The 17,325-nt window shown below is 32.2% G+C and overlaps 1 protein-coding gene across 1 annotated transcript; it reads right to left on the reverse strand.

Moving 5' to 3' along the window:
• Nucleotides 1-3,257: 3,257 nt before the first annotated feature.
• LOC123654285 (serine/threonine-protein kinase stk11-like) lies at nt 3,258-9,306 on the reverse strand. Its single transcript, XM_045590196.1, has 6 exons — nt 8,513-9,306; nt 8,241-8,426; nt 7,938-8,074; nt 6,749-6,937; nt 5,488-5,648; nt 3,258-3,474 (listed from the first exon to the last, which is right to left on the reverse strand). The coding sequence occupies exons 1-6, from the start codon at nt 9,056-9,058 to the stop codon at nt 3,353-3,355; spliced, it is 1,341 nt and encodes a 446-aa protein (XP_045446152.1). The 5' UTR covers nt 9,059-9,306; the 3' UTR covers nt 3,258-3,352.
• Nucleotides 9,307-17,325: the final 8,019 nt, after the last annotated feature.

Raw genomic sequence — 17,325 nt, forward strand, 5'->3', positions numbered from 1 at the left:
TTTTTATCAAATGCCCCAGGTATAGCAGAAACTTGACATCGTGACATATTGAGAAACATTGAATTGATTATAATTCGAAATTCACTTTCTGACTTCTAACTAAAATGTCATCGTCTTTAAGGCGAAATTATGCGAGGAACATTGTAACTATAATGTTGAAAAATAAAATAAAAACACATTACATTATTTTGACAATTTATTTACAATATATTAATATTCTCTGTATTTAATTTGTTTCACGTTGCTCATTATCAGTTCAGGCACTGCACATACATCTGTTTAAGCATCACATGGAAAATTTAAGTAACATTTAAGACCTCACTTTTCCATAACAGAAATAAGAAAATATTAAATTTCAGTTCGCCCTTGGCGATTTTATATTGTCTGCACAATAATCTTTTTACTGTGGCCTAAATAACTTATAGCCTATAAAACTATCGGCTACAATCGTACAATATTTTCAAACAACTGTAATAAAAACGAAACAATAAGATTATTTATTTATTTATAATAAGATATATATTTATTTACTTTAAAAGCTTTTAGTTGTATTCAAAATATTCCTCTACTTAATAGGTTAGATGTCTCGGGATGAATGTAAATGTGCGAAAAATTGTCGTGGCTTAATACGGTTATCTAAATCACCCTCAAAGGCGGATCGAGTGCTTAAAACTCAAACCGTCCTAATAACTTCAATATTATGCAATACAACTAAGTTCCGAAGAATGATTAAATGAGTTCCGATAACCACAATAATTATACGAGGAGGTCGGTCTATCGGTAAATATTACGTAATACTACTTTTTTAAGTTTGCGAGTTTCGACAGAAAAAGAGAGATACAAAATTACACAAACAACATCGACAAAGATATCGCCTACTACTTGACGGTACCATGGGTCCTAGCGCTATTATGAAAAATAACAAAAAATATACACATAAATCAATTTTATTTATTATTATTAATGTATTAGATAATTGTTATATGTGATTTATTACAAAATTTATAATTTTACCTACATCAAACCGTTTTAACAATCTAGTGTTTATATATTCGTAGGAATAAAATGAGTTGCAACGTTTCGAAAATGTTAAATATGAAAATATTAAGTAGTATTAAACTACTTATAAAAATTTTAATCAGTGGTGATCTGAACTATTTCTTTTAAGTTTTAACCAATCATACATTTGACGGTTATACAAGTATGTTATCCTATGTACTATACTTAAATTTTATATTAAATAAAAATAATGTTAAGAAATTCATATCGAAAAAGTGAGGTCACATCGAGAGCGCGCTGGCTGTTATTATTTAATATTTAATGCTGAAACAAAATATTAAAAATTACAAATACGCTCTTTCTTGCCACGAGCTAATTCTCATTTAAAACGTCAACAACAATACATTAAGGAACATTAAAATGAATGCACACGTATCGCATTGCACATTTTAAATTTCCATTTAACAAATATTATTCTAACATGCATAAAATAGAACATCACTGAGGGCTGCGGTTATACATTCTAAAAGAATTTTCAAACGTTTTGATTGAAATATTATAATAGTTTTAATAACAATTTTAAGTACATTTAACAACTAAACAATAAAAACATTATGTTTATATTTAGGTTCTTTTTTTAGTTACGTTATATATACTTAATTTGGTCATACAGATATATCTTACAATATAAATTTTACATAAAGTATGTTATGAATACAGTCTTACAAAATCATCAATATTGTTAGAGTTGTTGTTATAAAATCGTTACAGAACCCTCAGTTCTACTGCATAAATTTAAATAAAATAATACTACACGGATCTGATGATTTATACTCTTGGAAGAAAGTAGATTTAAAGAATATTGCGATTATGCATTTTTATTGCAATTTTTAATAATTTGAGATCAATTATTATCAACTATAGGAAGTAAAATTTTTCCAAAAGTTTAAAACCGAAAATATATATGTATATTTCCATTTCACTCCCACTAAGTAGCAAAAAGAAAAATATTTACATCGCTTGCCACTAACATTACTTTATTTTCTTTGAAAACGCGCATTAACATTTTTATTTATTCAGCAATTCTAAAGGAATACTGCTGAGGTAAGCTAACATTCCGTAGCGCCTTCTATCAATGAGTAGCGGAACTTTATCATTTTTATTTAATCTGCACAATTATGTATCATTCGAGGATAAATATCGTTTAAAAAAAAAAAAAAAAACATAGCAAACATCGTATGTGACGATTTTATAAAACAAAATAAGTTATTATTGCACTAAAAGTAAATATATATCTGTATTATACATCGCACAGAATTAAAAAAAAAAAAAAAAAAAAATTCTGCTATTTTATACTTTGAATCAAGATACATTTGTGGGATTATAGATCATCGTACGGTTTTAAGAAAATAGTAGAAATGAAATGGAGGTTTAAGTAAAGCTAGCTCTACGAGTTACATTTGTTTGAGTTTACATTATGCTCAACACAGTGCACACTGTTTAGTGCAACGGAACAACAACTTCATTACGTAAATTTTATCTTCACTTTAAACATTCTCTTATGGGCTATAATTGGTAACTGTGAAACAGGCCCTTAATATTTTTAACGTCAATATAAGGTCTCTATTTTGCCTTTTTTATTGCTTATAAACATATAAACAAAACTATTTTTACGTTATCTTCAAATACAAATTTAAACTGTTTTTTATTAGATGCATTTGTTGTTTTCAATTTTTATTTTATATCATATTAGTACTTGTGCTTTTATATTATATCAATTCTTTCATTTTCTTTCTCTTATGGTTATACTGGCAAGATTCTTAAGTGTGTACACGCACTAGAAGGCACAATGGTTTTAGATAAAATAGGTCACAAGTAATAATATGACATACAGCAATTATTTAATACAGTACAGTTACGTACTTTTATTCAATAAATCCAAAAATAAAATAGTAATAAGCAAATATGTATAAAATAACTTAAAGAGTTAATTGTACCCGCAGAGCTGCTTATAGGTATACAGTAACACATGAAACCGGTTGTATTCGAATTCCAATCTGTTTGGATAAACTTTACTTCTTACAATATTTCAAAATTAATTATCAAAATATGCAAGTATTAATAGAGTTGAAGGCGTCACCCACCGAACTAGCAACAGGGAGAGCCAATAAACAAATATCAATGGATTTTAAGTAGCGTTAAGTCACAGAATGATTTATATTTAACGCCTTATAGGACAGTTTACATTCAAACAACACTGAGCAACAATATAGTACTTTAATATAGCCTATAGATTTGCGTAAACAGGCTCATCTGATGGGTCGAAATGATTTAGTGATAGGCAATCCGTGGTTCACGTGAGACGGCAGGAAGGCAGGCGGCCACAAGAAGAGTGCCAGCGTCGCTTGCACTGCGTGGACTCGCCGTCCGACAGCTCCGCGGTCGACATAGTACGCGACCCGCCCGACCCCATCTCTACGACACAAGCATCGCGACATCAACAAAACTACCTCATCATATTTAAAAAACAAAAAGATTACATATTACAGTTATATTCAAAAATAATAATGATTTAGAAGTCTACCAAAAATTTCAACGTCTATGTTTTTCATCTTTTAAATACAATTAAGATCATAAGACTAAGGTCAGGCAAAAAAAAAGTTCGTAAAAACGAATCGAGACTGAAAACATCCCTTACTGAAGTCGGGTAAAAGATGATCCACGTTGGCGGTTTTTGCCATAAAATTTATAATGTTGTCGAAATTGGAACCCTTAAATATTTAAAATCAACAGAATCCTGCCTTTTATTTATTTATTTTTTGCGATATCTAGCAATACAAAAATCTTGTAAAGTTAGATTTTAATTTAAAAAAAATAGACTGAGACACTTCTGGCGAGAGTCTTATAAACATTGACGTTCAAAACAATTTACATTCACTAAATTTTTTTGTTTATATTTAGGTTGTCAAAAACATTAAAAGATAAATTAACAAAAAAACATTATAAGATAAATCATCATCACAATAGCAATATTATTCTAGGAAGAATATTTACATCTGAAATACTTTGAAGTCATAAGCCATAAAAATCAATGATGTAACTTAAAATGCTCACGTCGAAGCGTTTACTCAGTTAAGTGAATAAATCAAGCTATTGTGACAAAAAGTATTACGTAAATATTAGAAATAACATTTAGCTAAACTGAAAACTCCAAAGTACTAAAAACGGTTAGATATGAAAGATTAGTTCCTAGTTCCTATATTGAAAAACGTCGTTTTGTTTGCGAATCGTTCAATTTCCGTAATTTCGAAAGTTTGCTCAAAATTAAACATTTCGTAGCAAAACAAATCGTTTCAGAATATAGTAATCTGACAATATTATGTATAAGAGCATGTGCTGAAGTCATATGCTCTTGAACACGGTTTGTATCCTCAGAAAACGAAATGACAATAAATCGTTAAATATCAAACAAGTCATGTTTTAAAATTTAACACTTATCTGTTATAAGGGAAAACGAATTGTTTTATGAACATAGCAACAGGGATTTAGCTTATTGTATTACATGATATGATGAGGATATGAGTCACAAACGGATTAGTTTCGCTGTTAGTGTGAATTGCGCACTTCCAACGCTTAAACCTCATCTAAAATAATTCATAGGAATCCTACGCACACGACACATGCTACGAACCTAACTCATTGAACAAATACGGTCTCGAACTTGACCGGCTTTGTTAAATTCATCGGAATCTGAAATGGAGTTGTAATGAAATGTAATACTTTTATACATAATTGTTAAATTTGTTTATGGGTCGGTCAATGTCGTTTGATTTGTTTGTTAACAGATGTGATTATGAGATATTTACACGCACTGTTTCGCTTGTTGGATTAAAACTGGAAGGTACTACGCAAACTATATACATAATTGAACATGGGGATAATTGATATTTTAATATATCAGTGTAATGGTAGTTACAAATATTTATCTATCTATACAAATAAATAAAATTGGAGTGTCTGTTTGTAATATTAACATAACCGCTCTTTACTAAATGCATATAGCATATGCATATATATATTTGAGTTGGCGTCTTTTTTTAGGTTGCCTTTCGGTTTCAGTAAACAGATTCGCGGTGTGGTTACGGCAGCAACGAATATAGCCACCCCCTCTCTTTCCGTGGGTGTCGTATGAGACGACTAAGCGATAACACAGTTCCACTACCACCTTGAAACTTAAAAAGCCATGAGATGTGAGAAACACATGAATGAGTTCACGCCATTTTTGGCGCAAACTTGTGGAGGCCTATGTCCAGCATTGGACTGCGATAGGCTGATGAGTGTGTATGTGTAAATACTGATTATTTTCTGACATCCCTTGCGCCGCTCGCAGGATGCCGACCCGGGCCAAGCGCTCAGGATAAAGATGGGCATGGTTATAAGAGCGGCGCTCAGGACAAACACGGGCATGGTTATAAGAGGCAGCGTTACCGTGTCGCAGGTCGTGCTCCGTGAAGTAGCGGTGCGCGGAGGCGTAGTGCCGCTCCACGAGGTAGGGCACGACGGTGGAGCTGTGCAGCTCGTCGGAGCGCCGGCCGCGCGCGCGCACCGCCGCCTCGCCCGCCGCCAGCGCCGGCCGCGAGCGCACCCAGCTGCACACACGGTTAACTGGGGTAGGCCACACTTGCTGGGGTAGGCCACACTTGCTCGGGTAGGCCATATTAACTGGGGTAGGCCACACTTGCTCGGGTAGGCCATATTAACTGGGGTAGGCCATATTAACTGGGGTAGGCCACATTAACTGGGGTAGGCCACATTTACTGAGGAAAGCACAGCAGGGAATTCCCTGCTCAAAATACGGAACAAGCCGACTATGAAGGGTAGGAACTCGACCTTAAAAAAGATCACAGCTAAATAATACTGCTAACAAGCAGTGTTGTGTTCCTGTTGGTGAGTAAGGCGACCAGAACTCCTTGGTGAAATTGGGGATAGGGTCAGCAATGTTTTTCTAGTGTTGTAGATGTCTATAAGCTACGGTAATCGCTTACCATCAGGTAAGCCGTACGCTTGTTTATCGACCGGGTTATATAAATAAAAAAACACGCAAGACTAGTGCATAATTGTGTTTGCTGGCAAACGAAAAAAAACACCGACTTCAATTACATCAACTAGTAATACAACGTAGGTAGACGAAAAATTAGTTAAGTAAATACGCATTATCAAAGACTAATCCAAAAGTTGTAATCAGATCTCTATGAAATTTAAATGTGACCACATGGTAAACATCGGCTTTCGATTAAATTAAAAATCATCAAAATCGGTACACTCAGTAAAAAGTTATACGGATTTTCGAGGGTTTCCGTCGATTTCTCTGGGATCCCATCATCACATCCTGGTTTCCTTATCATGGTACTGCACTTAGGATATTTTCTTTCCAATAAAGAAAGAATTATCAAAATCGGCTCATAAACGACGTAGTTATCGCCGAACATACATAAAATATATATATATACGGCACTCAGTAACCTTCTCCTTTTTTTAAAGTCGGTTAAAAATAATTAAAGAGCACAAAATAAATTAAAACGGGTGGGTAGTCTGGAAGAGATCACTATTAAGTGACCGCCCATTGCACGCTATGTAACTTATTTTAAGCTTTATATTTATATAAGTGATCTATGTTATTCTGTGCAATAAAGCTATTTATTATTATTATTATTATTATTAAAACAATCCATAAATGAACAATACTTACTCGTGCCTTTTAATTTCCTGTACAGTTGGTCGTTCATCGGGATTTCGCTTCAACATATGCATTAAAAGAGTTCCGAGCAAGGTCCCAACGGTGGACGGTGGAGGTGCTGGTTCTCCCCGACCTATTGCCTCAAGTAGTCGATAAACATTGTCACCTTCAAATGGATATCTACCAGTTGTCATGTTGTATCTGAAAACATGAAATAGTTTTTTAATCATTCCATTTCATAAAATAAATATTTATTAATTTAATTAATCAAGTTTTGTTTTCTAAATTATCAATTTTAAGTAAAAAATTAAACTTATATTTGTATTTGTATATTATTTCATACAAATAATATACAAATACATTTTTTGCACAAAATACCAAACTTAAACTGTTTCTTTCATAAGATTAGGCTACATAATGCATATGCATCAATTAATAATAATAAATTTTAATTCTTTCAATGCTATGGAGCATTAAAACCATTAAAATTGAACATGATTAAACGAATTAATATTAATAACAATATATATATATATGTTTTCCAGACTGTAGGTTTCTTTTTATAATGTTGCATTCATAAGATTTCTTAACAACTATAACAATGAAAAAAGGATGACAAAAGCATACATTTAAATTAATTAGTATAATCTTTTTGCCTACATAAGAAATACAAGGAATTTTCCATTGTATTGCAAGAATTTAGGTCATTTGTTCTTATGTATAATGTTGACAATATCATGTTCAAATCACTTGTGACTCACTGCCAATAACACATCTATTATTATTATTATTATATTAACATTTGATGTAAAACTAAATGCATTGCAAAATGCTTAATGTAAAGTATTTTATTAATTTTATAAAATGGAAACTAGTTTTTGTTATTTGTAGATTGTTGTGCAATAGTTCAGAAAACTATTGTTTATTTTAAGCTGAATCTGAATCTGTATAGAAAAAGTTGCTTTGATAAATGAAAAACTTGTTTAGTTATGAGTGAAATTCGCGTAAACATTAGAAAACAAAAGTTGTTACAGTAAGTTGACAAAAATCCATAGGAAAAAGAGAAATGATGAAATAAAATTTTTAAAAGTATAAATAAATGATGATATATATTCTAACTTGTTTTTGAATAAACTATTATCAAAGTGTTATATAATTTTTTCAATACATCTGCTTATTTGTTTTTAAATAATAAACTTACAATGTGACTCCACTACTCCATATGTCAACTTTGACACCAGAGAACTGTTCAGCACCATTGGCTATCTCAGGTGGTTGAAAGGCTGGCGAGCCTTGTCCAGTGTAGCATGTGTCTTCCGGGGAAAACATATCTAAAGCCTAAAAATTTAAAGTAGGTTTTATGATACAAAATCTCTAACATTAGCAAGAGAATATTATTATTTGCTTATGTCTTCTAATACCTATAGAATTTATATATATATTATTATAAGTTAAATAAAAGAGTTTTAAAATATAAAGTATTTTTCCAAATAAACATACTCACTTCAGCAACTCCAAAATCAGTAATTTTTAATGTCTGGTCCAATGTCAATAACAAATTTCCAGGTTTAATATCTTTATGAACTACACCCTGGCCATGCAAGTATTCTAAGCCGTCCAGCAGCTGAGTAAAGTAATCATGTGCCTGCCGCTGAGGAAACTTTTTACCTGGACTTGATTCTAACATATCCTATAAAATTAGAAATTAGAGTGACAATAATTTATGAAAGTCTAAAATAAAACTATTTTGTTTTATAAATTAAGGCCTATGCTAACCTGAAGTACACCCACACAAAACTCCATAACTAAATACATTTTTTGCTTCTCATCATTGTACATTACATCGACTAGTTCTATCACATTTTTATGTCTAAGTATTCGCAACAACTGTATTTCCCTTTGAACATTTTGTTCACCATTCGGTATTCTTCTTAATTTTCTCTTTTTTAATATTTTCACAGCTCTTCTGCACAGTGTTTCAGAGTCCAACATCTCTTTAACTTTTCCATAAGAACCTTCGCCTAAAACATCGCCCATTACATACTTCCCTACCATTTTGCATTTTTTCTTCTTGCTTCTGTATATTACATCTGCACTATCAACTCTATGAAAAAATAGGTTAGTATGATCTAAATTAAGATCTAAATCATCTATTTGATCGTCGTCGAGCCAAGTAACGGAGTGACGTTCAGGACTGCCCTCCAACATGAAATTATCTTCACTTTCTTGTGGCGCAATAATACTCGATACTTGAAATTCTTCATTTTCAACATCTGGAAGACTTTCACTACTACAGATTTTCCTACACATTCTTGGATCCATTATCTATCAAAACAATACATTTGGAAAAACTATTTGTAAATCTAAGCCGACTATGAAGCCTCCCACCGTCACAAATAACTTTATTTATAATATAATTTACACATCTCTCAAAATATATTCCAACCGAACATGGTGGACTAAAGATTTTTTTATAAAAATTAGTTTTGTATTTGCAATGATTGAAGGTAAATAAAGTATGTATCCATGAAAATTGAAACATCGCATTGAAACCACAGATAAGTAATCTTGACAATCTTGTAATATTGTTATTGACAATAAACAATAATATTACATTATCTGTATCTTGACATTAGTTAAACTTAAATTGCTTTTAAGTAGTTAACTAATAACTTAATGAAACTAAAGAATCTGTTTGTTTGTTAATAATTAGTGCACGTAGTTTTGAAAATAACAATGGAACCATAAAAATCTGAAAATAGGCAACATTAGTCCATTGTCTAATCTTATATTTAAAATTCTCATGTCACAATGTTAGTTATATACTCCTCCAGCTGGAACAATTTTTATGAAATTTTGTGTGCATATCAGGTAGATCTGAGAATCAGCCAACATGTATTTTTCATAACCCTAAGTTATGAGGGGGGGGGGGGGGAGGGAATAAGGGACTTAATAACATATATGGCAAACCGGCCGGACCACGTGACCACACACATCGATAGCAGTTACGTACAGCGGCTTTGACGTTAACGAAAAGTTATGACAATATCGTACTCTAATAAAGTAAATAAAAAAGTAAATCTCTCACCACTGAAATTGGTCTTAGTTTCATGACCTGTATAGAAGATCGTGTTATGACCACGGTATTCTGCAGTAGTCGCCTGGTTACGTATGTAAACCATTTTGAACTTGAAAAAAAAATTATTTAAACATATCTATTATTTGTAATAATTATATGATAACATATTCACTGCATCTTTTTAAAGTAAATGTTGTAAAAAAAAAATCTAATTACAACTTCTGTCGTAAACGAATAATGAACATAAATAAAAAAATCTCTCAAAATTGAGATTTCAAAATTAGTAATATTGAGGACTAACTTCGAAATCATATTTTTTATACAGGATAGATAGATAACAGTGTTTTCAAAGAAAAACAAACATACAAACTTGTTGCCGAGGTAATGGCATGTGTTAATGGATCTAGGATAGTCAGAAAGTCTTAGTCTTGACTATTAGAATACTTTGTAATAATTTTTAACTCTTTTATAAGAAAACGGTGAATATCAAAGCCACAGACAAATTAATCAAAAACTCACGTCGGCAAACACTATTATAGTTTTTATACATATTTTATTTGTTATTTTTTTGTACAGCTATTCATTTAAGCCCAGGAGGCACAAACACTACTACTACAGGAGGCACTACAGAGTGACAGATTTATCTTTTATCTTTTAAAAGGTAAATTTCCTTGTCAAGACTTGACTCAAATTAAAAACTACGTTTTTATGATTGACTTCAGCAACCACGACTAAATATTTGTAATTTATCAATTATTAATTTTTATTTTAGGAAAACTGAGGTTGGACACCTGATGGTAAGCGATGACCATAGCTTATAGAAGTCTGCAACACCAGAAGCATCGCAAACGCGGTGCTGACGCTATTCCCAATTCCCCCCAAGAGCACTGGTCACCTTATTCACCAACAGGAACACAACACTGCTTGAAAACAGCATTATTTTAGCTCTAATCTTCTGTAAGGTCGAGGTACTACTCCAATCGAGCTGCTACATATTTTGAGCACGACCTACTGTGGCCCTTAGTTACCTCAGTTAAATTGTAAAAGCCGGGTAATCGAGGTTAGCTCGGTATTTTTAGTAAATCGTGTTTTTTGGAAATCATATTTAAATACGAATTACATATTTATAAAATATGAATAATATTTTCCGATTTTACCGACATAATATAATAAAAAATATGAACTGGTTATTTAAATAAAAAATCATGGGTGCAATTAGAAAAAAAAAGAAACAAATAATCGATCTGGAGACATGGGGATTTGAACCGTTGTCTTCTCGAACGATTCCGACCGGCCAATTTTCCACCTGAGCTATACAACTTTATTGACAATTGCGAAATTTACCCTCGTACTCTAACGATATAGTATTGTATTGTAGCATTTTTATCAATGCCTCAAAACAGGGATAAAACGACATTTTCTAATAATTGTGTTTGCAGGCAAACGAAAAAAAACCGACTTCAATTATATCGACAAGTAATATAACGTAGGTAGACGAAAAATTAGTCAAGTAAATACGCATTATCAAAGATTACTCCAAAAGTTGTAATCAGATCCCAATGAAATTTTAATGTGACCACATGATCAACATTGGATTTCGATTAAATTAAAAATTATCAAAATCGGCACACTCAGTAAAAAGTTATGTTAAATGAATCCTACCTATATCGATTTATCGCCCCCGAAATCCCCAGCATATTAAAATTCATAAAAAAACATGGACCCGCTTCCGAGATTTAGATTAAATATATATACAAGAATTGCTCGTTTTATTAGAGAATACAATTAATAAATAAATATATGCGGCTATACCTAATAAAATTTATATTTCATATTGTATGAGTTCTATATATTCGTATTGTATTTATAAAATTTATGATTAATATGCATAGTAGCGGACCCAGCAGACCTTGTCCTGCCCGGAAAACAGCTACCAAATTTGATTGCATACATACCGATAGCAGCTTCACCTACCGGGTCCGATTGAGACAAAAACTACCCTATCTCCCAAGTTGGACCAAATTACAGATGCTTACAAAATTTGATAAAAATTTGTTCAGCAGTTTCGGAGTTGGTTGATTTGACATACAACGTAACCCGAAATTTATATATATATATATATATATATATATATATATATATAAATATACTCTTAGATAATAATAAATAATAGATGAACGTGAGATTGACTTTCCATGAAAAAGTTTTAAAAATTGTAATTTTTTTTTTTTACTAAACTTCGAACGTATCATTCCTTTCGACTCTTCCTCCTTCCATTGTTATATATCATCGTGCTTAGCAAAAACACCCCTTCCACTTATATTTTAAACATATTTGACGAAATGACCCCCAATGAGAAAAAATATGTACACATATCACTATTTTTTTTTTCATTAAAAGATTATTATAGTATTTGAATTCAGTTGGAAATAAAAAAGAACTTTTTTAATACAATGATAGGTTTGCGTTTTACCACTATTACCTGGCGATAAGTGAAAATACGGTCTAATACGGAGTATACTTACCTAGAAGTAACCTATTCACTCGCGACTTAAAGATCTCCAGGTTATAGTTTTCCGGAAACTTATTCAAGAGATTCCCGAACTTTTTAATACACCGAAGAGTATTTCATATTCCATCATAGTTTTCAAACAAAAGAACACAAATGTGCATACTAAAAAAGCAAGGCGCGTTCAGTAATAATTTAAAAACCAATAAAGACGGTCATAAAATACAAATTGCATCTGTCTCTTTCATATATTGTACGAGCATAATAATTTTGTTACCTTTAGGAAGAAGAGGAATGTATGAAGAATTCATCCTTCTGGCATTGGAGCTTATTACACTCAAAAGAAGAAATCAGCATTTGTGTTAGTATTATAATGTGTTGATTATTGATGAAATAAACATTTTTTTAACGGTAACGGTATCAAAATGTAACGTCATATATAACGGTATATGGCTTAATGCCATTAAAAATAAACCCCTACAATGACTCCAAAATAACATTATCATGTACACCTGATATTCTGTTACTCATACCTGTTACTCATAGTAGGGAATATATCCACCAACCCGCATTGGAGCAGCGTGGTGTATTAACCTTTTGACCGCCGTAGTCACCTATACTTGACAAGGGCTCGCGAGTCCTGTGCGCCAGCGACGTCTATAGGTGACAAAAAACCCGGACCACAAAAATATTAAATAAAATTATTAAAAAAATATTTCTAGTATTTTAATTGAACATTTATGAAAATAGAATATCCCCGCAACATTTGAGTATAAAAAACAAGTCTTTTAGAGCTACACGTACTGAGAAACATTGAAATAAAAACATGCATTTTTATTCCACGTAAATGATATGTCCAGAACGCCGAAGTCGTCTATAGTTGACCGCTAGGGATGTGACGCAAGAGGTATAAATAAATAATAAATAAATAAATATTTACAACATACACACACGGTCATCTGTTCCTAAAGTAAGCAACTTAATGCTTGTGTTATAGGTAACAGCTGACTGGTATAGCTATATATTTTTTTTTTTGATAAGCATACATATAAATAATACACATATAAATAAATATATATTATACCCAGACTCGGGGTGGGAATCAAACCCATAACCTCCGGAGCAGAAAGCACCTGCTGACCTGTAGTCACTACAAACTGCGCCAACGGGCTAGTCAAAATGGTATAGATTCTTGATATATTCTTTATTGTACTTTAAAAAAATCATAATTACAAGTCATTTTTGCAATTAGCTATTCAAAATTCAACTCAAACGTGTTATATTTTCTATAAATAATTTGATATTTGAATAAAACAAAAGGTAAAAAACATAAAACTATCATCAGCTAACACATAAGTAGCAAATGAATAAAAAATCAAATCAACTAAAATCAATCAAATCGCCATAATAAATCTGATATCTCAAATCTGGCGCATCTCTAGCGCGTAGTCATTAATCCGTTCTCTACACGCCGTTGTCAAGTATAGACGACACGCTGATGACGTCATAAGCGAATAGCGAGAAAACTAGTGAAGTGCAAGACGAGCGATACCTTAGAACATCGTCGCATTTTGGAAGGCGTCGATGATTTTAATAATATACAATAAAAAAAAATATATTTATTTTCATTTTTTTTATCTAAGGTTAAGAGCGAAATTACGATTTTCTTTCTCATTCTCAAAATCATCTGGCAGCATCAATATCATCTCTAACCCCCACTCTCATAAAAGCTTTTTTTCTAACACCCATGTCGTGTCGTGTGTCGTGAAATATTTGATTTGAAATATTGCTACTTACTCAGTACTGTTTTAGTACTATTTGCTACCTAAGCAAAAAAATATTTAACGCATGTAAATATTTCTTTTAAACTAAGGCTGGCATCGACCGCACCGATTATATTAATTTGCTTCATCGGATCAACTACTGAGTTGGGGAACAATGGAACACGGGGCACTATGGAACAGTGTCGATAAAAATTTGAATTCTAAACTAATTCGTGTGGTAACGCTTCGACCAATTACAGCGTGTAGGGACTCTTGAAAATCCGTAATAACTTTTTACTGGGTGTACCGATTTTGATAATTTTTAATTTTATCGAAAGCTAATATTTATCATGTGGTCACATATAAATTTCACTGAGATCTGATATCTACTTTTTGAGTAATCTTTGATAACGCGTAGTTACTTGACTATTTTTTCGTTGATCTACGTTGTATTCGAACAAACACAATTATTCTTGTTCAAAAGTTGAGATTTCTTTTCAAAGTACTTTCTTTTTAGTAAAAAAGTTTAAAGAATAGGTAAATGATATTTTTTTTTTATTAATTTTAATCATTTGAGACAATTGTGTGGAAAGTTCAAAAAATAACCTAAGTTTTTATAAAACTCGTTTAAAACGTTGGCCTTATGGGGCACTATGGAACGGGGCACAGTGGAATACTGTTCTAATGAACCTTAAATAATAAACTATTATCTAATAAGATAATAATTGTGTTTGCAGGCAAACGAAAAAACTAACTTCAATTATATCGACAAGTAATACAACGTAGGTAGACGAAAAAGTGGTCAAGTAAATACGCATTATCAAAGATCAATCAAAAAGTTGTAATCGGGTTAGGATGAAATTTAAATGTGACTACATGATAAACATCCGCTTTCGATTAAATTAAAAATCATCAAAATCGGTGCACCCAGTAAAAGTTATGCAGATTTTCGAGATCTCATTATAAAATCCTGGTTTCCTTAGCATGGTACTATACCGGGGTTATCTCCTTTCTAACAAAAAAAGAATTATCAAAATCGTTTCATAAACGACAAAGTTATCCCCGAACATAAATAAAAAAAATATAAAATATATATCGAATCGGTCGAATTGAGTAACCTCCTCCTTTTTTGAAGTCGGTTAAAAATTACAAATTTGAATTCGGTTAATTTTTTTCTAAATTACTTTTCATGTATATATCGATTCGATTCGAAATCGATATATAGCCTGCGGCTTCCTTGCGTGCGACACAGCACGTCTCTAAAGAGAGTTTCAAAACCGTAGGCCAGCTGCGCCGTAGTCGTCCAGTCGTGACAATGACGTCATGGCGATAGAAAAGAGTGTTGTGCTTAACTACGATTATTTTTGTAATGTTTGTTTTTTATTTATGTTGTTGTAAGTATATATAACGAGTGCAAGATAACACAAGAAAAATATTAAAAAATAAACCTTCCTAGATTATATAAGTAGTCATTTATTGCATAAAAACCAGCAAAAACAAGTCACTGTGTGGTACTCGATAACGACTCTTGGCAGCACTATTTTTTTCGTAGGTATTTTTGTTTATTTTATGCCTTGGCGTACAGGGCACGTGAATGGTTTTGAGGCCTGGCGGTCAAAAGGTTAAGCTCCGATCCTTCTCCTATGTGGGGAAAAAGGCATATGCCCAACAATGAGGTCGTATTACAACAGGCTGAGGCGTTTAGCGTCTGTTTTTAACTCCCGAGGAAAAAAGAGGGGTGTTAATAAGTTTGACGTGTCTGTCTGTCTGTCTGTGGCTCCGTAGCTCGCGAACGGATGAAGCGATTTCAATTTAGTTTTTTTTTTTTTTTTTATGAAAGGATGAGTTACGGGCGAGTGTTTTTAGATATGTTTGATTAAAATCGGTTGAGTCCTTTAAAAGTTGTGGGTCGGGAAATTGGGGAAGAATAACCGAATGTCTGCAAATATAATCTTGTGGGGTTTCAAATGAAAGCGCATCACGTGCACATTACAAAATAATGTGTTCAATGAAAATCGGTTGAGCCCTGAAAAATCTCTAGGGATAAAAGTGGGGAAATACCCAATATCTGCAAATATATGTGGAGGGGAGAAAATGAGGATGGAAATCCAAATGTCAGTAAATCTACCCAAGTACCAAATTAAATATCATCATATGCACTTTACAAAATTAATAACAAAAATAAATGAAAAATATTAAAAAAAAAATTGTCAAGTGAAAGTATCAATTACTACATCTCAGTCTTTGTAATTCTGCTAAAGATACAAAATCTACATTAGAATAAGTGTACCTATAAAAAGTATAAATAAAATTTAAATTAAAATTTAAAAAAAAAACCGACACAATAACCTGAGTTGCCTTCAGAAAATAAAAATAAGTAAGTATGATGTACGAGTATTAACAATTCTAAAAAAAGTACATCGGACCACTCCAAACCTAACAAGTCAGTGACAAATAGTTTAAACTAACCTAACTTAACTAAGCAACACAGATGAATTCATCAGAAAATCAGAAATCAATGACATTAAAGATAGTTACGTGACAAAGTCTGAGTTTGAAGAATTAAAATTACATAATGAACAACTGAAACTCCGTTAAAAATAAAATTAAGAACAGAAAACTTTTATAAAATTACGACAAATAATAAGGCTCGGGTAAAAGACTTAGGTAAGCAACTGAGGGTATTGTGTCGGTTTTGTTTTTTAATTTTTAATTTAATTTTTTAATGAGATAGAAGCCTCCCGGTCACCAACCCGCCTGCCTGCCCAGCGTGGTGGCTATGGGCAAAACACATGAGTTCACCTTATTTTTGGCGTAAACTTGTGGAGGCCTATGTCCAGCAGTGGACGGTATAGGCTGTAATGATGATGATGATGATGAATGATAAAAGCCTCCTTTATTGAATCAGATTAGCATTAACGAAAACTGTTACCAAAGTATTGTGTACACGACGCAAACTAAAAATATTTAAAAACATACACTGAAAATATAAAAACAGTAATTCAAAACGCGGCAGTTGCTAGTGATTACAGGCATTAGTAAAATAATTACTTAAATGTGGACGGGTATTTTGAAATTAAATGAGTCGTAAGAGTCGTACCTGTCCATGACTTCAGGTTTGTTCGATGAAAGCAGACTTCTCTGATAAATCTTCCCCTTCTACCTTCTATCATCTTCCCTAAAGAATACCTTTTTCGTGATTGTAAAAAGACGATTTTATAGAATAAAATTAAAATAA

Source organism: Melitaea cinxia, chromosome 6 (genome assembly GCF_905220565.1).
Source record: "Melitaea cinxia chromosome 6, ilMelCinx1.1, whole genome shotgun sequence".
NCBI lineage: Eukaryota > Metazoa > Arthropoda > Insecta > Lepidoptera > Nymphalidae > Melitaea > Melitaea cinxia.